Source organism: Vicugna pacos, chromosome 25 (assembly GCF_048564905.1).
Source record: "Vicugna pacos chromosome 25, VicPac4, whole genome shotgun sequence".
Lineage (NCBI taxonomy): Eukaryota > Metazoa > Chordata > Mammalia > Artiodactyla > Camelidae > Vicugna > Vicugna pacos.
The window spans coordinates 4,968,178-4,992,030 of NC_133011.1; the positions used below are offsets into that span (position 1 = coordinate 4,968,178).

A 23,853-nucleotide genomic window follows, 5' to 3' on the forward strand; every position below is an offset into this window, starting at 1 on the left:
TATTATTCCCATCGCAGAGAGGAGAAAACTGAAGCTCAGCAAGGTCGTGACTCGGCAGTAGTAAGGAGTGAGCAAGAATCTGAGTCCTCTGACTTCAGAGCCTCTTTCTTCACCACACACAGGACGACAGAGCCTGTTATTTACAAGCGTTGTCTTACAAGTTTCCAAGTAAATCTCTGATCATTCTTAAAGAATGTATCCTGGGAGGAACTCAGGGCAGATAAGTTCCTGTAAGATCACTGCCCCAGCATTCAGATACGGGATTCCCTAGAGTATTCTTCTTACACATCTTTTGATATTATTCAGTTCTTTTATCATCTTTGTCATCCTCCCTGAATCCCTCTTCAAAGATGATACATTCCTCTAAAATTATGTATACAGCTCAACTCCTGAGAGGCATCCATTTGCAAATAGATGAAAAGCTTTGCTACTGTAGGTGAGACGAACAAGGGAGACTGACAACACGGCATGTTAAAAATTCTATCACCACTGACCCGCTTAGACACACAGATCCAACGGCTCACTCTTTCTTCTGTCCCCGGTGAAAAACTAGGGGGAGAAAGGGATCATATAGACAAAGGTTATGTTTTTAACCCAACACCTAGAAAGAAGTAGAAGGTTTACATTCATGAGATTTTATGCAGGTGTGTGGAAATCCTTCTACAACCGGAATTCATGTTGGCAACAGTGGCTTTCCAAAGCTATAGCTCAAATTCTGCACCACCATGGGCAGTTTTTCGAACACTCACCTTCCCCCAATAGTCCCCTGGACACATACTAGAAAAACACCTAAAAAAAACTAGTTTTTTAAATTAATTAATTAATTTATTTATTAATCAGTCTTTTGGGGGGATAATTAGGTTTAATTTCATTATTTAATGGAGGTTCTGGGGATTGAACCCAGGACCCTGTGCATGCTAAGCACATACTCTACCACTGAGCTATACCCTCCCCAACAAAGCCAGTTTTAAAAAGCAAGCATACATTTTTTTTCTCTCTCACAAGTGAAATTCCCCTTAATGCAGCTGTGGTCGAACCACTGACAGGCAAACAGCAGGAACTTCTTCATACAGGAATGTATCTTTCGTCCAACCCCAGCACAAGCGTAGCCGCCCAGAACAAGGGCTCCAAACCTTTTGGATTTCAAGGACCCAGAACTGAATGAACCCATGAAAACCTGAATGATGCTGAGTTTCCTCTTGCAATTAAAGAAAATAAATAATAATAATATATTACCATCATGACTTCATAAAGTGAAGAACATAACAACAGAAAAAAAGTCAGTACAGAATTTCAGTCTAAAGAATTTTTTAAATTCTTAGAGTTAGCCGATGGAATCTAGGTTAGGTTTGTTTTTTCCCCCTCACTCTGCCACAAGTTAGTGAAAATCCTGTTAGAGAGAGGGACCAACATTTGGGGAACACCGATCTAAGAGAATTCTTCCTGATTATCTTCTCTGTCCACCACCAGGCCAAACTAATCCCCTTCTTTCTCTGCAAGTATTTTGTGAATACTTCTGCTATATCACATGGTTTCATAATTATTCCAGTTAATATTTAGCTAGCAGCTAGACCACAAGTTTTTAAAGGCACAAAGACTGTGTCTTACCCTTTTATCCAATTTCAGAACATACCTCAAACCCTAGAACACAGTAAGCACTCTAAGAGAACTTAGTAACCTTGTACATAAGTCAAATGTAAAGAGAAAATTCTCCCCCTTACGAAACTGATCATCTTATTTGCAAACTAGCATGCCACAATATGCCCTGGAGGGAGGGCTCAGAGATGTAAAGAAAGTTACAACAGTAGTCAAATACCACTGGCACACAGCAATGACTTGCAAACTTAAACGAAGTTCCAATGATTATTCAACATCGCTGTTCTGAAAAACAATCTCAGCTAAGAAATTGGTTTGGGATTGTGTTTAAACATTGAGAATGACATCGATTTATAAATACTTCAAATGAAAATGGAATTTCTAGATGCAAAATAGAGTAAGAATCATCAAAAGGTAGGGTAATAGCCAGCAGCAAATGACATCTCCTGTGTTTATCTATCCAGTTGGTTTGCTGGTGAGTCATGGGCCTGTGGTCTGAATACTGAACACTGAGCCGGCAGTTTCCTGAGTCCAGGAAGACAACATGTCCTAATTTATTAGCCTGACAAAAGTTGGCCGCAGATCAGCAATGCAGTAAAAATATGCCCCATGAAAGTATCTTTACGGATTTTCTCATTACATTGACAAATGAGGGGTGGAATCACCTTATGTAGGGGGAGGGCGGGATCACCAAAAACTTCTATACTTTATACACATACATCTCCCATGAAGCAAAGAACATAAAAAAGTGGAAGGAATTAAACTCATAATCAATCGTGTCTTGCACTAGCAAACTCAGAGGATGTCAGCAAGTATGGTGTTACGTTAGCTACTACGTGTCACTTCTTAGTGGAATCCAAAGGTGAAATCAGCCAGTGTTGTCTTAAGGATCAAATTCAATCTTGCCTTTAGCAGCTATTAAATAGACGGCTTTGCAAAGCTTTATGGATGAAATTGTGGCAGCAGTGACAATGGTAAGTGGGATCAGAGGAAGAAAACTGAAACCCAGAAAGCTGAAACAGCTTTGGGGGCCACACGTAAGCTTATGCGAATCCCGTGTGTTTGTAAAAGCAATTATCTTGCAGGCTCAACTGTATTATTTCTTCACTGTGGCAGGTAGCAGCCTCCAAAGTGGCCCCAATGTCCCCACCCTTGAAGTTCATACCCTGGGGACTCCCGTCCAAACTTTACCAGAGTTGCTTTGTGTGACCAATAGAATACAAAACTGGTTGCATGTCACTTCTGACATTAAGTTATAAAAGACATGCAGCTTCTGTGTCGTTGTCTCTGTGTCTCTCTCAGGTCACTCGCTCTAGGGAGAGCCAGTTCCTGTGCTGTGCGCAGCCCTAAAGAGAGGCCTGCAAGGCAAAACACTGAACTTTTCTGCCAGCAGCCACGTGAGTGAGCTGGAAGCAAGTCTCCAGCCCCCGTCAAGCTTTCAGACGGCTACATCCCCAGCAGACAGCTAGACTGCAACCTCTTCGGCCCCTGATCCAGAACCACCCAGCTAAGCTGCTCCCACATCCCCATCTCTCAGGAACCAGGTGAGAAAATAAATGTGTGTTGTTTTAAGCTGCTAATTTTGGAGGTGATTTGTCACCCAGCAATAGATAACTAATACATCCATTATGACCCTAGATAAATTAGATAAATTAACTGAGCCTCTGCATCCTCACCTATAAAGTGAGGACCAATGTAAACAGAAATATATTTATACTTACTGCCCTTTGCTTCAGAAAAAATTTAGGAGTACTTTCAGGAATACGAAAAATACAAGGCAGCATCAATTAAAAGAGGAGAGAGGACAGAAAAACAAGGGTGGGGAAAACAAAAGAAACAGGAAAGAGGCTAAAAAATAACACGTTACACGCATGCTATAATTGGACCACAATTCTGGCTCTGAAACTTAGCACAGCTCCTCCGGCCTCCCCCGTCTCCCCAGCCCGGACCTCCCACACACAGAGTCAGGTGTTTATTCAGTTGAGAGTCCAAAAGTTTTAAAAAGAAAATCCAATTATTTCAGAGACATGTAATTATCCTTCGTGCTAACGTGGATGAGAATTTTCCCCGGGCGTGCCCTAAAGCAGCCCCTGGGTGGGGAGCAAGCAGAGGCCTCCAACCTCACCGGTAATTTAATGAAATGGGACGAGGCTCCCAGAGGGTCTCATCCACACAGGCCCATAATCTTACCCGACAGGGCCGCCGCTGCCGCCAGCACTGAGGGCGAAGTCTTACCAGTACTCCTGCTCACCTCTCAAAAGCAGTTTGCCCTTCACAGACGGATACTCTTGACTTTCCATTCTCATCAATATTAAAAATAGCCTATTTTCAGCCACAGACTTAATGGAAACAGTTGTGGAAAATTCTGGGTCTTCCAAATAGTTTCTCAGATTCCTTCCATCACAATAAGAAACTCAATGGACATAAATGTCCACCCTCACGGTAACCCATGCACAAAGCTATGGGCTCCTTCGACATCCTCCCCTTTCAAACCTTTCTTATTTACATCACCATCAAGTCTTAATGTTTTCAGTGGTGGTTCTTTCTGTCTGATCCGACCTTTCCATTGTTGCTGCCACTGCCTAGCTCTGAGTGTTAACTCTTTACTCCCATGGTTAGGCAACAGCCCTGCATTAGCCAGCTCAGGCCACCTTAACAAAATACCACAAACTGGGTGGCTTAAACAACAGACATTTCTCATGATTTTGGAGACTGGGAAATCCTAGAGTGAGGTGCTGGCTGATTCTGTTCTCTTCCCCATGCGTCTTCACACGCCAGAGGGAGAGAGAGGGAGCGAGCTCGCTGGTGTCTCTTCTTATAAGGGAACTACTCCCATCACGAAGGCCCTATCCTCATGACCTTGTCTAAACCCAATCACCTTCCAAAGGCCCCACCTCTTAATAGCATCACATTGAGGGTTAGGGCTTCAGCATAAGAATGTGGGGGAACATTTCAGTCCGCAGCCAGCCCTCAGCCATTCCCAACAGAGCCAAGATGCGTGGGACTGTAAGAGCACTTCTTCTCTTCTTTCACCACAGTTTAGTCAAGTGTCCACCTGAGTCCAGACTGCAGGATGAGAAAGTCCAACATCCTTGAAATTAAAGATCTTCAAGAGTCAAGACCCAAACATCTGCCCCAGCTGTAACTCCTGTCCTTCACCCAACACAGCTCCTCCACGCAGATTTGCCCCCTCTCCTTTCTGGGCCTTTCTGTGTTGTGAAATCGTGAACACACCACCGCCACCCTCTTTTTGCAGCGAATTCCATCCCTTTGATCTAGTTCAAATCCAAGCTGAGAACTGAGAATCTCAGAGTTGGAAGGCCTCTAAAGGTCACTGTGTCCAACACTCAACCTCATCCATGCGTCTTCTCTTCACTAGTCCAACAGTCATTGGGAAGCTAAGTCATTTACCTGCTAAGCCAAGTAAAAATGGGTATGATGGGTTCAGCCCAGAAAGACATCACAGTTTGTACACGGACACTGGAATGCAAATGACTACAATGTAAGTACAATGTTCAAGACCTGAACAATGTTCTTTGGGGGCACATTCTTTGACACTTGTCCAGATTCTGTTTGAGTATCTCCAGGGACAGGAAGTTCAGGGAGCTCCTTCCATTTTCAGAAAGCTGTCAACCACAGAAAGTTACCATGCTGAGTTTCAATCTAACTTCTACACATTTATTCTAGTTTTTTTCAAACTCCAGAGTTTTCAAAGATAAACCTAGCTTTCTATTCCTATGACTGTCATTTAAATATTTTAAGACCACATCATAAACATCCCTAAATGTCTCATATGTTCCGAGTCCAGGCTCTTCACCCTGCTGGCTGCCCCACTCTGGCTCCAATGAAGATTTTCATACCTTTCCAAGTTTGCTGGGGATTCACCCAACCGGATAGAGTGGAGGGAAGCTATCACCGCCTTTTCTCTTATCTTAATACAACCTAAAATCACATTTACCTTTTGTAGAGGAAAGGGGGCACCCTTGTTACTTCTTATAGAGTCAAAATTTCCAGTGATTTCTTTTTTACTCTCTCACATACCTAAGTGATCTCTCCTCTTGAATGGCTCATATTGGGGCTTGTTCGTACTATTTTGTGTTGTCAGTTAATTTTTTTTAATGCATCAATCTAAGCTCTCTACCTAAAGAGAAGGTTTCTTGGCACGGGAGATGGTGGTAGAGGTACTTTTATTATTCATATTTACCTTTGATAAGTATATGAATGAATGAACAAGCACTGTGGTGATGCAGAACCACCCCCCCCAAAAGATGTCCACATCGCAATCCCCAGAATCTGCGTATACGCTATGCTAGCACAGCAAGGGGGGATTAAGGTTTCAGATGGACTTACTGTTTCTAATGAGCTGATTTTAAAATAAAGAGAGTACCCTGCATTATCGAGGAGGGCCTCATGCAATCACAAGGGTCCTTTAGAGAAGAAAGCAGAAGAGATCACAGTGACAGACAGTAATCTGAAGCTATTACTCTGCCCCCTTTGAAGCTGGAGAAAGACGTCAGGAGTCAGGGCACCGCAATGGCTTCTCAACGCTGGATGAGGCATGAAAACAGATTCTCCCCTAAAGCCTCCAGAAGGGGACGCAGCTCTGCTGACAGCCTGATTTTAGCCAGCTGAGACCCATTTTAGACTTCTGACCTCCAGAACTGTAAGAGCCGTGTGTTCTAAGCCACTGCATTTGTGGCAGATTGTTACAGCAGCAAGAGGGAACCACTTGGTGCTATTTGCAGCCAATGGCATTTGGCGTGTTCGTTTAGGTTACCATTAATCCTCACAATAGATTTTAAGTGTCAGAGCAATTGGATAAATCTGGGAAGATTGCAGCTAGTAAGACACAGAGCTAGGATTTGAACTCAGGTCTCTCTGCCTTCAATTTAGACTCATTTTGCAAAGCCATGATGCCTTAAGAAAGGGTAAAATTGCAACCCAGATATTGTACCCGAGCAACTCTGAACGTTCTGATGAGACTTCCCAAACCCGTTGTTCCCAGCAGAAATGAGATGATTCAATAGCTCTCATTAACACTGCTCTTCCTGTCTGCTTTCTCTCCTTGAACTTCTCTCTCTCCAGCTGATACTGCTTAAAAAGTAACATTTTAAGCAGATCACAGAGCTTCCAACAGATTAAACTGTTCACTTCGTATCATATCATCAACCATAGTTTATCACCAGGATGTGAACTGAGTACATTAGGGATATTCATCTACGAATATTTATAAGGTTTAGTTTTTAAGGAGAATATGTTTTTACAACCACAACTGGTTTTCCTGAAAAACCATAACCAAACCCTGCAGCTCTCTGACAAGAGAGTGGCCATTCAGTGGTGATCCAGTTGGTGGTGCGAAATTTATTGTGGGTTACAGACACAATAAACATGGGTGGAAATTCTATAATTTTAAGGATAGAGTTTGTCTTCGAAACCACCAAGAAATCAGGAAACTTTCTGTAGTTCTTTATCTCAATGCATTCACCTGTTGTAACAAGCCACTTTCGTCTTTATTTGAAATGAGGCCATTCATTATTGAGCACCTACTGTGCGTAGTGGTCACTATAACATAGTGCCTCAGAATGCAGGCACTAGGGTAGGTGGTTCTACTATTTCTTACTTATGTAACCCTGGGGCAAATCACCCCCAGTGAGACTCAGTTTCCACTCCTGTGAAATGATACGATGATCACACCTACCTCCTATGAGTGTGATGAGGATAGAATGAGACGACGCATTTAGAAGGGGGGGGGCAGTGTAAAGCAAGCGCTCACTACTGTTAGTTCTCACTATATGCCAAGCTGTGGGTTTATACTGGCGCATGAGACATGGTCCCTGCCCTCGAAAAGCTTATACTCTAACAGTTAAGGTGTACAGGGAAGCAAGGAATTACACGTTTTTAAGAAGTGGGTGCAAATCAGTAGCTATTATTTTTGAGTTCATAGCGCAGGGGCTTTGGCGAAAATTTGCAGATTGGCATGACCTGGTCAGGGCACCCAGGACCTGGCACCTAATGCTAAGTACAGACCCACCCCAATGTCTCAGTTCCCCTGAAACCCTTCCTTCACCTTTTACCTCTGTATACTGGAGAATCATCTACAGAATTACACTGATGAAGTAATCCTGCCTGACGGTCTGATGGCTAGACAGTAATGCCCCTCCCCCCACGCACAGCATCCTTACTATTTGAAGATACCCTCATTAAGAGTGATTTTCGAAATACATGCCTGCCTCAGGTCTACAGACCTGCAGTCTTCTTACTAAAAGCTCCTGAACCTCTAATAAAGCAATCCCAGACACCTACTTTTCATATTTTGTCACATTAAATTAAGGCACAGAAACTTCCTGCCTATTCTCTAGGAGGTTTTTGTCCCTAATTTTGCAAGGGAATGAAGCTACATGTATATACATGTATTCATATGTATATACATGTAGAATATTTACCTTTGATATACATATATGTATACATGTATATACATGTATATTCTACATGTATATAGCTACATGTATATTCCTCAAACATACTACTGCCTCATGAATTCTGATGAGAACAGACTACTTTTAAAATATCAGATGAGACAGATGTGACCACACCCATAACAGCCTTTGGCCCACAAGAAATGAGCCACAGGACAGGTTTTGTTTCTTTCTTGTAGATGATTTGCTGACCTCAGTGTTCCAATAACTCCAAATAACTTAATTTCAGAAAAGCAACTCTCAACCCCAGGATAGTAATAAAAAGGTACCTATTGCTTATGTACTTAGTAATTATTTGCTGATTTCCTATCCAAGACCTGGAGGGAGGCAGGAGCTAAAGATGAGTGTTCAGCAGCCTCTCCTCCCACTAATTGCTGATTTTGGCAAACGCCCTGGCCGCTCACTAGCCATCAGGCTGACAGCATCTCAGACCCACATGCAGGTCTATTTTAAGCTTCCTGGCTGGCACCACTGAGACTCCACTGGACCACCTCCATGTCGTCATAGTTAACCTCAATACCCTCAAGGGTCTTATCATCCACCCACAAGAATGCCAGGCCAACCTGGTTAAGCACTTGCTTATTTCCCAGTTTATTCCAGGGCAAGAAGATGACTAAGTGTTAAGGGTCTCATTCAGGAACAGTCTTTGCATTTTTGGTATCACAGAAAGCAGTGTGTAGACAAAATAGATATTCCTGCTCAGTGTGTTCTCTGTGCCATACTATTTTAGAAGCCACTTCGTCTCTCCCTGCCTGCCCTTCTCTACAAAAATCCTGGGCTGTTTCAGTGCTCTTTTTCTACACCTTCCAATGTCAAAGTGTCAACAGGTGTTCTGGTGGCTAAAACGGTCTGCGAGGTCAGAGCAGCAAACCCAAGGACCTGCCCCGGCCTTAGCCAGATGGTACAAACGGTTCCTCTGCAGAAGAACTGTGACTTTATTTAGAACATACATATCACTGCATCACACAATTTTGCAGCTAGGGAACAAAACTTACATCTCTAAGTGAGTTTATTTCAAAGCCATTACTTCGGGGAACCTTTATTCTGATTCCAGAAATATCTTGGCATAGCCTTCAATAATTATGACAAATTCTTTCGACTATATTTAGTGGTGGCAAATACCAGGTTTTTGAGAGTGGATGTTATTTTCAGAAATAGGTTGTTCAGAACTAAGCATAATAACATGGGGGAATCAATACTACTTTGGTATAAAAACCAAGGTGCCGGTTCTAGTAAAATAAGCTGGCGCTTCCTGTGCAGATCCAAAAACAATGTGCAAAGATCATTTAAAAAGTGCTCTGAATAATGGCAGTGTTGTGGTGGAATGAGGATGTACACTACCAAGGTGACTTGAAGAGGTCATTGATAGGAATGTAAATACTCCGGGGTCTCATTATTCTGTTTTCACAATCATGAGGAAAAAAGTTTATAGACAACAGACAGACCTAGTGTAAACTTCACTTCTGAGTCCTCAGGCAGAAACTCTCAAATTAAATATCCACTTTCCTTCAATCCATGCCTGCAAAGCAGGGGCTAAGAGGTAGTGACACTTATGTAAATTACTTTAACCTGATATCCTGAGGTTCTAAAACTCCAGTCTATTAATAACTTATTAGTGTCTAGTGTAGTACACGTTGCACTTGAGGTTCTGAGTCTCCTACCCTCTGGGAGTCCTTAATTAACACACACTGAGCTGGACATATCTATAACATTAAAGACAGCTAATACTTATTCTTAGCGTGATACATATTTATATCAACTCACTCAATACAACCCCATGAGGTTAAAAATTTCTCTATTTTTATTCCTGTCTTACATATGAGAGAGCTGAGCCAGGAAGAGGTTCCCAACACCATACAGTAAGCTGCAGAGCTGGGACTGGAGCCCAGGCAGCCTGGCTCTCCAGCTGTGCTCGAACTCACTCTACTATATCACCTTTACTCTGCCTCTGAGATGAGAAAACCAGATACATAAATCAGATACTCAAAAAAAAAACGGACAATGAAGAATACTTACAAATTTATGGGAAGCTCATTTGAGAAGTAGAAAGGAGGGCTGAAGTGAGGCAGATGAACTCTGTAAAATGGGATGAAGGCCACATAAAATAGCCACAAGAATTCCATGGGCAACCTGGGACTGGGCAAAAAGGCTCTCTAATTTATTCAGAGAATTGAGGAGGCAGCTGGAAAGATCCAGGAGTTATAAAGAACCAGTTTCTGGCACTTTTTTGCGTCAATAAAAATTTTCCATTATTACACAAAAATCAGATAATGCTAATTAATAACTCTCCAATACTGTTAACTCTCCAATGACAGTTTTTATATCCAGCCCACTCTGTGACCTTTACTAGTTAGTAAGCAAATATCCTTAATAAATCAAAGTAAACTGTTTAGCAGAAGGCAGGATAAGTGCATGATCTATGTGATATCTCCAATGAAGCTTTTAGAAGCCACTACCAGTGACTCAGCTCCCATAAAGAAGGGATTATGTGTGGATGGAAGCAAATGAAGGAGCCCTTGAGATAATCTTCCTTTTAACCACAGAAGGCCAATGCCACCCCAAATCCAGCCTCATCTCACAGAAGCGGAAACTTGAGTCTCATGGAGAGGAAATGACTTGGATGAAGGTCCTGACACCAAGTCCAGGGCTCTTCCCACTTCTGCAGACTGCGTTCCACCCTCTTCCTTGTAACCATTCAGGGTAAATGAGTCAATACTGATTTCAAAGCCCTTGAGAAAACGTGAGCACACACCTACTCTACAGGGGAAAGAATTCCTTCATCACAACTTCCTCTCGCTGATGTTTAGACTAGCTTCCTCTCCCTGGGCCCTGAGAGGTGTCCAGAAAATGACAGAAAACATTGTCCAAGTTAACGCTCCTAAAATCTGCAAAGTATCGAATGAGGCCAAAGTTAGCCTCCGGTTATGGTGCTCTTCATTTCAGGCTGGGGCGACTCGATGGAATTTGGTTTCCCGTTGGACAGGGAGTCGCCTGGCAGCTTAATTCTACGAAGCCTGGGCCCACCCGCAAGGCGCGGGGTTGGCTCGGCCTCTAAGGCTGCCCATGCGCTCGGCTGCTCCCCGGCCGCGGTGCCAGGGATTCTCGGAAGCGCGCCCGGCGGGGAGCGGCGGGTCCGCGGGGCCCCACTCACGTGGGGATGCTGGGGCCGGCCCGGGCGCTTCCTCCCTCTGGGTCCATGGCCAACCGCATCACCGCCGCGCAGCCCCACCCTCCACCCCGCTACCGGGCGAGGGCGCGGTCACGTGAGGCGGGCCCGCGGAACCAATGGGCAGCTCGCGCCGAATGGAAGGGATCGTCTGACCCCCATGACGTCACAAAGCTGGAGGGGAGCGCGCCGCTCTTCCGCCCTCACGCCCCTGGCTGCGGCCCGCTCTCCTCTTCCCCGCCCACTCGCCACTGCGCAGCCAATCGGGAGGCGGGAAGCTCTCCGGCCGGAACGTGCGGGCGGGGCAGGGTGGCGGCCCGGCGGGGCAGGGGCGCGGAGTGGGCCGGCCTGGGGCGAGGGGCCGCGCTCCGGGGAGCTGAGCCAGGCTGCGTGGACCGAGCGCCGGGAGGTGCCGCCGCCGCGGCCGCCTCCTCGTCGGGAACAAGCCGCTGCTCCCCTGCCGTGCCCGGTTCGTATTCCCTGCTCCCGGCCCCGAGCCGCTCTGTCCGGAATCCTCCTCCGCTCGCCCAAAGTTGTGAGGGGGGCGCCCGGCGCGCGTGGGGCGCGGCGGCAGCGAGCGTGCGGAGGGACGAGCCGGGGGAGTCGGGCGTGGAGGCGCTGGGGGCCCCCGCGGACTCGCGGCGGGGGGCGGGCCCGCCGCTCCCGCTGTCAGCGCCGGGGGCGCCTTGGGGACCCGCGGGAGGGTGGGCTCCAGGGAGGTGCGGCGCAGGTGGTGCGGCGTCTCTGCTTGAGGAGCCCTCTTTACACACCCTGGGGTCCCGGGTGACCCCACGGGCAGCCGCCGCCGCCCGACCCCGGGTTTCTAGGACTGAAGCCGGCGCGGCGTGGGCGGGCGGAGGATGCCGCGCGCCCGTGGGCTCCTCGCCGGGGCTGGATGGACTGGCCGGCCCCGGGGCGCGCCTCTGCCGGTGTCCGGGCCCCCGCCGCCTCGGGCTGTGGCTCTGCCTCTCCCGCGGGGTGGGTTGGTTTGTTTGATTTCCTTCTTCTCCCCACCCCTTTCTCCCTCCTCCATCCTCTTCCCCCTCCTAGCCCCATTCACCGGGCCGGAGCGAGACCTCGCCCCTCCTCCGCTCTCTCCTCCCCCGCCGCCGCCGCCTCCTCTAATGAGCATCTCTTCCTTGCTTTCAATGGGCCGGTGCTGCTGTCGCTGCTGCTGCCCGCGCGGGTTGTGGATGTTGTCGGCTCCGTGTTGTGATGACAGGAGAATGTGTGTGTGTCCCGGGCCCAGACGAATTGGTAGGTATTCACTTAACTACCTGCGTTGGGTACCCAGGAAGGATGGTGACTGATTTTGTTGTGTGCATGGTTTTAAACGTGGGTCGGTGTGGAATTAAGAGGTGAGGTAGATACAACAGCGGGACAAAAGCATCCTGGACCGGGATAGCTTTGATGCCTTAGTGAGTGCAATTTTCAGGTAGAGACAAAGGAAGCTAATCAAACAAGTGCTGTCTTGGGGCTTCGTGTCTTCCGAAGGCAACTGGTTCTTCATTCGTGTAGAAATAGCCAAAGCTGTGAAATGGCTAGACCTTGCCCCCAAATGCTGAAAAATCGCAGTCTTTTTGCAGGGTGTTTAATGCAATCGGATTACATAAACTGGGGTTCTGACACATTTAGTGATTAGTATAGAATTTTTCTTCCCATTCAGAAAAGCTCTGCAAAGCTAGAGCTCTGTTATTGGTGTGGTAATAGCGTTCTCTAATTAATTTGTTCTTGAGTTTATTGATGAACTGGAATCATTTCTTGGCACCGGCTCTGCTGAGCACATCAGTAAGAGTGGATGGGTCTCTTTTCCTGTTTCTGGGTGCAGCTCATCTTATTAGTCATTGGCAAAATCTGCCTAAGACCAGATGCTGCATATAAGGTGGCTAAGTCTGCATCTCGGGATAGGAACTTTTTAGTGAAATTGTGGTCGGAAATACCTTGAAAATTTGACACCGCTCCAGGTTACCGCAGCTGTACCGTGCCGTGCTTTCATTCTTACTGCCTAATCAAGAGCCTCCGTTCATTTAGCAAGTTTGTCAGTAACAGTTGACATCAGTTTGTCAACAACTGTTAACAACAATTTTGATTGCATGGGGTTTTGTTGTTGGATATTCAGGATATTTAGAAAGAAACTCGGAGATTTTGAATGCTCACTTACGGTTTATGAAAGCATTTGAAAGTACTTTGACTTCTAAGAGTAACTGGTCTGATGGAGAGAGTATGTCACTTGTACTGGTGGTGACAAAATGTTCATTAACTACAGAGTAGGTAACTTCCCTAAGAATTTGTCTTTTGAAAGCGTGTTTGGGAGTTGAGGCATCTCAGTCCATATGCTAAGCCCCTGAGTAACTGAAAGATAGAGTTGATAAAATTCATTCTCTGCTTTTTGTTTTCAGTGTAGAGAATTTATCCCTCAAGGAAAAATGTATATTATTTATTTGAGTACTTGCTGTTGAATTTCCATTTCCGTATTATTCAAAGCAGCTGCTGCCAGAATCGATTATTTTGCCACAGTAATTCATTCATTTTCCTGTCAATTATGAAAGCAGAAGAATTATCAAAACAAAGGAATTTAAGGAAGATGTCGGTTTCATGGATTTGTTATTCCTTGATCAGATGTCATATAGCCAAATCCTGTTATGCATGTCTGTCAGACCCCTCTCCAAACACACGCACGCGTGGGCTTGCTGTACTTTGATTCAATTTACAATCCATGCAGTAACATGTGCATTTTTTTTCCTCTTAAGATTAAGTCTTAAGTTGAGCATAAATGCAAACTTATATAAAGTTACGGAAAAAATTTCTCTTACTAAGATTAGTATCTGTTTACATTTTTAGTAATAGAAATAATCTTTTACAAAGCATGAAATGAATTAATGTGCTTTCTGCATACAGACCTGGCAAGAGAGATGTTTTATGTCTGGAAGCCAGTGTCATGTGGCCCAGCATTTGAGCACATCTCCTGGCTTAGTCATGTACACTTAACCTTTGGATGACTTTCAGGTATTCAGTTTGAAGTGCTGTTATTTAAGTGGTTGGTCTTGATAGATTCCTGTACTGGAATTTCTATGTCTCATTATTGCATTTCAGAACGCTTAGTTATTGGTCTTATTTTCAAAATTCTAATCATTACCTTCTGTTGCCTAATCTTGTCTTCAATTTTGTAAACAAATCCCTTAAATTGTGCAGCTAAAATAATGGTATTCTGTCATTTGCAGAAGGGGTTCTATATAACTGGTTTATGTAGTGCTTATTACAGAAGCAAACAAGAATCAGTCATTACCCAGTGCTTTCTCTGCTCCCCTCCTCACATCCCACTTACCACTTTTCAAACTGTTCTTCAAGAGAGGGTACGTGAAAACAGTGTAATACAGAGCTAACACTGTCTGTATTTGTAATTTTTGCTTAATGTGTTCAACCTTAGGAAGGAATAGTTGATATTAAGACTCAATGGTTTTATCTTTCTTACTCCTTTTTGTTTATTGCATTTGTTTCCTTATTTAAAATATTTCTAAAGCTTGTTTATTTATAGGCCAAATTAATACTTTGGGGCAATACTTCAAGAACTCAGAGAAGATCTCCTCAATAATAAGGAAGAAGAGATTTTTTTTCTTGTATGAATTACCTGAATTAATTGTACATTCGTTAAATTTTCTACATAAAAACCCAGCAAAATATTTTCAGTGTCACATAGTAAGTGATATGATTTTGATATAGTCATGATTATAATACTGTACCTTTTTTATCTAAGCCTTAGACTATTAGACTACTATTTCACTATTTGTTAATTTCCAAGGGCAAATAGATACCTTTTTTTCTTTAATGTAAGAGAAAATATTTTTCTACGGGTGAGTTCTGGGGATTCATAATAGGCAAAAGTCATATTTCTGTAGCTTTCTCTTATGGCTGATAAGCAGAAGAAAATGCTAGCAGTAAATTAAATTCCAGAACTGAGACCATTTACATTACTAACAAAGTTTTAAAGCTACTGGAATACTTAATCTTTTTTTTTTTTATCGCAGAGGGCACAGTAAAATTAATGAATAAATAAAATCTGCATTTGATTTCAAAGTCTCACTTCAACACACAGTTTTTATAAAGGCACAGAGTCTTAGAAGCAGCCTCAGGTAGCATGTGTTCATTCACAGCTTAGGAAAGTGAAGCTCAAAGAGGTGAGCCTGCTTTTCCAGGATTATGCGGTGAATTGGTGGCAGACCCGTGTCCGTAAACTTACCACATTGGCACGGTGGTCTGGAGAGGCATTGTTTGCGAGACCATCTGCTGGGATGGACGCATTAGAACTTATGTTTTTATTCATTATGTGAAACCTTTCTTACATATGTTGCAGTGGTTGTTATATTAATATATAGAATATGTACATAACTTAGAAGTAATTCATGACTACAGGCAGGTTGGGACTGCATCCTAACACGTTTTTGGTGTATAATCGGATGCTGACATTGGTCAACAGGTCTAGAAACAGGATCCTCCTAAGTGGGAGGAGTCCCTGTGCACTGTGGGGGACCCGCGGCCTTTGTGAAGGATGGGGAGAAGGGCGATTGGCTAGGTAGGCTGCCACTGCATAATGTTATGTAACCTTCATCTCCCCCGCTCTCCCCAGCCAAATCTATTGTACATTCTGCACATTTTGTGCTGCACAGAGAAATACGAAGAGAAGAGAAAGGAAAGCTAGCCTCGCAGTTCAGTCCTGGCTCCGTAAGTGATTGGGAGGTGTGCTTAGCGGAATGTATCCTGTGGAACTAGTACATGATACACGTGTGAAATGTAGTGCCTCCTAGCCCAGGGAGCGTGTAGGCTCACCTGCTAAATATTTCTTAAGAAAGCAAAAATAGATGGAATAATCTAAAGGTAAACTTCTTTCTTTGTGTGTACCTGTGTAATTTGCTGTCTAGGAATCCCAGTCAGAAGTTCCAGCCTGCCGCTGTTCTCCGATGCCATGCCAGCACCAACCCAACTGTTTTTCCCTCTGATCCGTAACTGTGAACTGAGCAGAATCTATGGCACTGCGTGCTACTGCCACCACAAACATCTCTGCTGCTCACCCCCTTACATTCCTCAGAGTCGCCTGAGATACACGCCCCATCCGGCGTATGCTACCTTTTACAGGCCGAAGGACAGCTGGTGGCAGTACACCCAAGGGAGGAGGTACGCTTCCACACCGCAGAAATTTTACCTCACCCCTCCGCAAGTCAACAGCATCCTGAAAGCTAATGAATACAGCTTCAAAGTGCCAGAATTTGACGGCAAAAATGTCAGTTCTGTCCTTGGTTTTGACAGCAATCAGCTGCCTGCAAACGCACCCATCGAGGACCGGAGAAGCGCAGCCACCTGCCTGCAGACCAGAGGGATGCTCCTGGGGGTTTTTGACGGCCACGCAGGCTGTGCTTGCTCCCAGGCGGTCAGTGAAAGACTCTTCTATTACATCGCTGTCTCTTTGTTACCCCACGAGACTCTGCTAGAGATTGAAAACGCGGTGGAGAGCGGTCGAGCGCTGCTCCCCATTCTCCAGTGGCACAAACACCCCAACGACTACTTCAGTAAGGAGGCGTCCAAATTATACTTCAACAGCCTGAGGACTTACTGGCAAGAGCTTATAGACCTCAACACTGGGGAGTCGACGGACATTGACGTCAAGGAGGCTTTGATTAATGCTTTCAAGAGGCTCGACAATGACATCTCCCTGGAGGCTCAAGTCGGGGACCCCAACTCTTTCCTCAACTACCTGGTGCTTCGAGTGGCATTTTCTGGGGCCACAGCGTGTGTGGCCCACGTGGATGGTGTTGACCTTCATGTGGCCAATACTGGTGACAGCAGAGCCATGCTGGGTGTGCAGGAAGAGGACGGCTCTTGGTCAGCAGTCACTCTGTCTAACGACCACAATGCTCAGAATGAACGAGAAGTGGAACGGCTGAAATTGGAGCACCCGAAGAATGAGGCCAAGAGTGTGGTGAAGCAGGACCGGCTGCTGGGCTTGCTCATGCCGTTCAGGGCTTTTGGAGACGTAAAGTTCAAATGGAGCATTGACCTTCAAAAGAGAGTGATAGAATCTGGCCCAGACCAGCTGAATGACAACGAATACACCAAATTCATCCCCCCTAATTATTACACACCTCCTTACCTCACTGCTGAGCCCGAGGTAACTTACCATCGATTAAGGCCACAGGATAAGTTTCTGGTACTGGCTACTGATGGGCTGTGGGAGACGATGCACCGGCAGGACGTGGTTAGGATTGTGGGCGAGCACCTGACGGGCATGCATCACCAGCAGCCCATAGCTGTCGGTGGCTACAAGGTGACCCTGGGACAGATGCATGGCCTTTTAACAGAAAGGAGAGCCAAGATGTCGTCGGTGTTTGAGGACCAGAATGCCGCCACCCATCTTATCCGCCATGCTGTGGGCAACAACGAGTTTGGGGCTGTCGATCACGAGCGCCTCTCCAAAATGCTCAGTCTTCCTGAAGAGCTCGCTCGGATGTACAGAGACGACATTACAATCATCGTAGTGCAGTTCAACTCGCACGTCGTAGGGGCCTGCCAAAACCAGGAGTAGTGAGTGCGTCTTACCCTGGCAGGTCTTAACTCACAGATTTAAAGGGCAGAGAGATTTTTAAAAGATACTAGTGAACGTAATAAACACTTCCAGTGGGTCATTGTAAGCATTTCCCCATTTGGCACTCTGGTCGGTCGGGTCCTCCACATTGCTTTTGCAGCAGGGCGGTAGGATCAGGAGTCTCGCCCTGTGTAGCCCGGACCTCACGGCACCCGCACACCTGCACTTGGGGCCCGTCAGTCCCTTATTGCAGTTGTCTTGTGACATCTTTTATCAGTCTGAGCAAATCAGGATGACCTGGCAGATAGGAGCTTGAACAGGCCAAAAGCAAGGATCTTGCTGGGTGTACTCTGCTGGTGAAAGGAAAAAAAAAATTACTGTTCACACCTGCAGACCCCTTTCATCACCAAGATTCCAGTGTGTGAGGACATTTATTTATTGCATGATTTCCTAGATATACAATCTATGCATTATTCATATAAATTTATTTTTACCTGGAGTAGTTTTCAAATCCAGTACTTTAAGCCATAAACAACCGAGAACCAAGCAATCTGAATTTGTGTTTGTGATTATTTGACTGGAATGCTTCTTGAATGAAAAAACAAACTACTCTCTTCCCCAGCCCCTGATTACCTAATGTAATTGAAACATTTTCTGTTTTGCCACACACTTGAAGACAATAAAGGTTTTTAGTTTTATTTACTCATATTGATGTTAAATAAAAGAGAACTTTTTTAGTCTGTATTAATGAAAGGCTTAACTTAGTTTGAAATAAAAAGATCCAGAAAAAAGAGAAGAGACTGATATGTTCAGTTACTGTCATCTGTAGCCACCAGCACATCGCTCTTACCATGTAATCCCCAAAGCTTGGCGTGCTGTGAGTGTGTGGTGGGTAGACTGCTGCTGACAAGTCATACTTCTAATTTAGTAGTGATAAGAATTTTCATCACTTTTGGAATTGTAAAGATGACATATATGAAATAAATTCAAATCCAGAATTTTGGGGAATAAAGTCTTACCTGCTGGTGTTGAGACGGGGAAGAAGTTTTTGTTTTTCTCCACTTAGACATAGGTCAGTTAAAATAATTGGCTTAAAAGTCACTAAATGCTTCAAACATACTGTAGCTTATAAATAGGAATGTTAAGATATATTCATGAGAAATTTTAAGAGGTAACTTGTGCATGCCTGATGCTTAATAAAACACTTAGTGGCATCAAGTGTTGTTCGCAGCAGTCTCTGTAATTATATGCAGTCTCTTCCAGTGCTGTATCAAAGTAAATGAAAATAAATATATTCAAATTGGCTTTTTGGAAGCTTATTTGATATGCATCAAATGGCATTTTGTTCCTGTGTTTAATGTACAGCTGTGCATATATTTTCATTAGTTAATTCTAGCATTACTGTTAAAGCATGGCTATGACTATGTTTGATTTTCATAGATATTTAATACAAAACATGATCAGTTTTCCCTTGTGTAATTAGTTGAGGGATGTCTAGGAGTCCTTTCAGATTTCTGTGGAATATGAACTAGGTATTCAAGGACTCCCTCTGGAATGTGGGCACTGAAGCAATGTAGAATTGGCTGCAAAATTTCTTGCAATTGAAAACAGACTCAGGAAGATTGCAGCTCAGAACATCATATAATGTTTGTTTTCTGAGGTCTGTTTTTTCCCCCTTGAGTCAGCTTGGAACTTTTCTCCTAGGCAGTATTTTGGAGGGGGGGAAAGCACTATATATTTATTTATAAATGTTTTGACAGAGACTTCATCTTTTAATGAAATATATTAGAATGCAATAACAGTTAAAACTCATTTTCAGGCTATTATTTGAATTTCTCTTGAACACCACCACTATAGAGTTCTGTATTATTATATATTTAATAAAAGTCTTGTCTCGATATAGTACACTATATATAAATTTGGTTTCCTGTGGTCATGATCAAGATAGTAATTCATATTATTACACTTTGTCTGCAGTCCGAAAGCCTGTCTACTCTATAGAAATAAAAATGCGGTGTAGAAATGGAAAAAAAAATGGATGCTAGAAATCTGAATGTACTATCATCCAAAAGAAATTGTGATTTTATTGTAATTGGTTGTCACTGTGATGTGATATCTAGAATTAAAGAATACATGTAGACTTTCCTGGTATTTAGCCTTTCTTAAACTTTTTCAATTTAAACTTTCTAACATATGTATCAACCTCTGTATTTAGTCAGTGGCTCATGGTACCATACTCTGCCCTTAACTAGTTGAATGCAGTGGTGGTATGGTGCACAGTACTTGGGAAAAAACTGTCTTACAAAAGATATATCTCTGTGAAGAAATGTGAAGAGTTTATATATAATACAGAAAATGGTCAGAGAAATGCCCAGTGAATTAAAGCTTCATATCTGCTTTCTGAATGACCTGTGTTGGTTTTTAATTAATAGTAAAATTCAGTAGATGCTTTCAGTGGTAGAATATACTTAACTTTAGAATTCACTAGATAGATGGTGCTTTTTTAAAAAACTGAGGTATAATTTACATTCAATAAAATGCACAGATTTTAAATGTGTAGTATGAGGTTTGGCAGCTGCAACCCCAATGAAGAGACAGAACTTTTCTGTTATTCCAGCAGAAAACTCCCTCATGCTAATCCCTCCCCACAAAACTACTGTTCTGACTTCTGTCACCATAGGTTAGTGTTGCTTGTTCTAGGAATTCATATAAATGAAATCATATATGTGCTCTTTGTGTGACTTTTGTTCATTTTTTGAGATCCATTTATGTTGTTGAGCATATTCATAGTCTCCTTATTACCAGGTAGCATTCCGTTGTATGAACGTATCACAGTTTATCCACTGTTGATGGGCGTTGTTAGCCCCCTCCCTCTCCCCCTTTAAAGCTACCTTTTGGGTAGCAATTCCCAGGAATACTATTTGGTTGAAGTGTAGGTTTAACTTTGCAAATATGATTACAAGTGAGTTTGTGGTCTATGCCTTGGTGGTAAGACTTTTTTTTTAATGCCCTTTAAACAAGTGATGAAAATGTTTAATGGTGAAAAATTTGGAGGGATTAGGGGGTGGTCCTTTGCTAATGACCTCTGTGCTTCTCCCACTGAGAATCTTGTTGAGTTAATTGATTGAGTTAATGACCATCTTACAAGAAAAAGACAAATTATACCTTGGTCTTTGGTGGTCTTGGTTTATCACTCCATCAGCTGTTGCTATGGTAAGAGATGAGGAAGGAAGTGGATTAAACGCTGACTGGGATGCTGTAGCTGACTTGAATATTTCTGCTTTTACGGAATTAGTACTGCCTAGAATGAGCTTTTCTGGTCAGTAGTCAAACACATGCCTGAATATGGGCTACTGTTAGCTTTGTTCTGGGGTATAGCAAGAGGGTCCAGGTAACTGTGCTGTCCTTAGTTTATAGGTTAACATATCATAGTTCTGACCTTCTTCATAAATAAAACAATTGCTGTTCATGATAGAATTTTTCAGATCTTCAAAAGCTAAAAGGTGAGTCCCGGACATGCTGGGAAAATGAAGACCTCTTAATGGCACCTGAATTGATTTGTTACAGGATGAAGGTCATTTCCTTTGCTCTTTCAGCATTTACTTTGAAAGCCAAGCTTAATCCTATCAAATCCAGTCAGCCCGGTTCTTATGACGAAATTTAAACCTTGGATTGAATCCTAACAATGTACAGCACTGTTTCCTAAAGAGCTTTTAAGTTACAAGTCTTCAGAGTAAATATATTAAGAATGATGGAATTCATACTTTTCATGTGCCATTAAAAGTGATTATCCAACGTACATATTTTAAGGGCCACACAATTTAGGCTCAATTATTTAGTCAGTATTTAGGTTCATAAAATATACACGTATCTGGTTTTAAATTGCTCTAATAATTTTTGAACTTTATCTTGTTTGCCCATCAAGATTTTCAGTTCTTTAAGGTCAGGGCCCATGGGTTTTATGGGTTTTGTTTCTCTTGCTGAGCCAACAGAATATTGAATAAAACATGTTCAGCATTGACTTTATTTTATAGAGATATACAGTCGATTAAGGAAAAACTAAGTGAACTTTAGGAAGTTCTCTCCTTCATCAGAAGTTAACATCTCAATCTAGATGCAAAGAAATAATTTATTCCTGTAATTATAGTTTCATTTTATGGTTAAGATTCAGTGATTTCTAAAATCTGAAGTAGTTTCCTCTTGCAAAGAGCTAATATTTGAAAGAAAAAATTAAAGTACCAATGTACAGATTGGCTCTGGACAGATTTAGCATCGCCCTGGGGAGATGGTGCCCTCTGTTCACTGGGAGAGACCTCAGAGACTCAACCATCAAGTGAGTCAGTTGAATCCCAAAAGGCAATTCATTTCCCTCCAGTAAGATTTTGCTAAATCGTCCCTACCCCACCCTTGCCCCCTCCCTCAGCTCCTTTTGCCCAGAATGGAAGGAGCCCCACCAAGAGCTGTAGCTGCTGTTTGGAAGTACCTGGCACCGAGCTCCAAGAGAACTCAATTCATGTTGGTTCACCTTTTCTGCCCGAAGGCGGGTGATGGGGAGAGTTCCCGTGTAAGACCCTGCCCCAGAGTCCCACGTCTCTGCTTTTCTGCGCCATACCCAGTTCACTGACTGACCTGCCTGCAACACACACTCAACCAGACTGCACAGATTTTACTACAGAGCAAGGAGGTCAGTGATCACATTCAGCCTTCAGAAACCTCAAACCTGGGTCTCTGAGCTACAACAAGCAGCCAAGAAAAGTCAAAGAACCAAAGATTCTATCTCACCTGCGGTGATTTAATCAGCCTGTCTCCTTGAAGGGCGAAACCAGTCTGATTGGCTGTGTGTGGTGACTAAGAGGCCAGCCTACAAGCGTGAAAGCTGAGAAGAATGAGAAATGGGACAAGAGATCCAAGGAGGGGGTGGAAAAGGCGGCAGGCGAAAGGAAGAGAGAGGTGTGATTAGAGGCGGTAATGGGGGCAGGGAACATCAGACCCTCTGACACCTTGGACCAGCGACAGGGATGAAAGCAAAGCTGTGGAAAGACAGCAGCCAGCTGAACAGTGGCGAGGGAAAGGACTTTAAAAACCATTTTTAAGCCCTTATGAAGTCATGGATTTTATGCTAGGGCAGCAGCAGTTGGAGTGCAAGGCAATTTCCATTAACATGACCATTTTATCTCTGCTCATTAGATATGAGGGAAGAAGGAAAGTCTTTGAAACTGACCATATGGAAAGGGATCTGTGGTCCCCAGATGGACAGTCTTCTCAAAAGAACTTTGCTTAGAAATCATTTTTTCTTGCTTCAAACCTGGGGACAGGCTAAACAGCCTGATTTAGCCTGATGAAAACAGAGACTAGATCACTGAAGCCCTGGTATCAGCAGAGACGGAGCCGTGAGACTGAGCAGATCAGAAAGCGTGTGCTGTGAAACCAGGGCCTTGTGACTGTGAAGTCACATCCCCGTGGCTCTTGCTTAGAGGGGCAACATGACATCAGGTGTAACCAGAAAGTCCACTGACCCAGCAGCCATAGTAGGGCTAATAGTAACCATGACTGCTTACTATGCATGTGCCAGGTCGTGTGGAAAGTACACTACATGCTTTCTCATTTAATTTGTAGTGCTGGCCAGTCTCTGGCCCCTCAACTCCTTCTCTAAGCCATCTCTGCCCTGCTTGGTGTGCCTGGAAGCTGAACCCTCCAGGCTGCACCTCCCAGGCTCGCTTGCCTCCATGTCTCTCATAGTAATTCATTCATTTGAACAATGTAAGTTGAAATCAGTTTCCGGCCAGGACCCGACCAACATAATCCTTAAAACAAACTGAAGTAGTATTTCCCCTATGTCACCGAGCACGAAGAGGCTAGAGAGCTCATCCAGCAACACACCAAATACGCCCCTATCTGTATATTTCAAAGCCTGCATGTTTAATTACACTGTCTGGCCTCTCCCTGTAACCAAGATCCCTTTGGAATTGAGAAGCTGAGGACTGTCAAGTGGCCAATAGGCGTGTGAGCCCTTGAGAAGCAGAGGGAAAGATCCTCAGGAG

The 23,853-nt window shown here is 43.8% G+C and overlaps 1 protein-coding gene and 1 long non-coding RNA gene across 3 annotated transcripts; both read left to right on the plus strand.

Moving 5' to 3' along the window:
- Positions 1-2,901: 2,901 nt before the first annotated feature.
- LOC116285584 (uncharacterized) lies at positions 2,902-4,778 on the plus strand. Its single transcript, XR_012063972.1, has 2 exons — positions 2,902-3,140; positions 4,635-4,778. It is a non-coding gene; the product is annotated as an uncharacterized lncRNA (long non-coding RNA).
- Positions 4,779-11,568: 6,790 nt separating this feature from the next.
- On the plus strand, positions 11,569-19,952 carry PDP1 (pyruvate dehydrogenase phosphatase catalytic subunit 1). 2 transcript variants are annotated; one of them, XM_072949459.1, is made up of 3 exons: positions 11,571-11,707; positions 12,461-12,495; positions 16,155-19,952. In XM_072949459.1, exons 2-3 carry the CDS (start codon positions 12,465-12,467, stop codon positions 17,810-17,812), a joined length of 1,689 nt encoding a protein of 562 aa, XP_072805560.1. In that variant the 5' UTR covers positions 11,571-11,707; positions 12,461-12,464; the 3' UTR covers positions 17,813-19,952. The 2 variants fall into 2 exon arrangements, with proteins under 2 accessions (XP_072805561.1, XP_072805560.1); XM_072949460.1 differs by lacking the exon at positions 12,461-12,495 and having other exon boundaries at positions 11,569-11,707.
- Positions 19,953-23,853: the final 3,901 nt, after the last annotated feature.

Bases quoted from the DNA above. Each gene is read 5' to 3' on its own strand.
- PDP1 (XM_072949459.1), top strand. From the start codon at position 12,465: ATGTGTGTGTGTCCCGGGCCCAGACGAATTG. The intron at 12,496-16,154 runs GTAGGTATTCAC...TTTGCTGTCTAG, and splicing joins TCCCGGGCCCAGACGAATTG to GAATCCCAGTCAGAAGTTCC.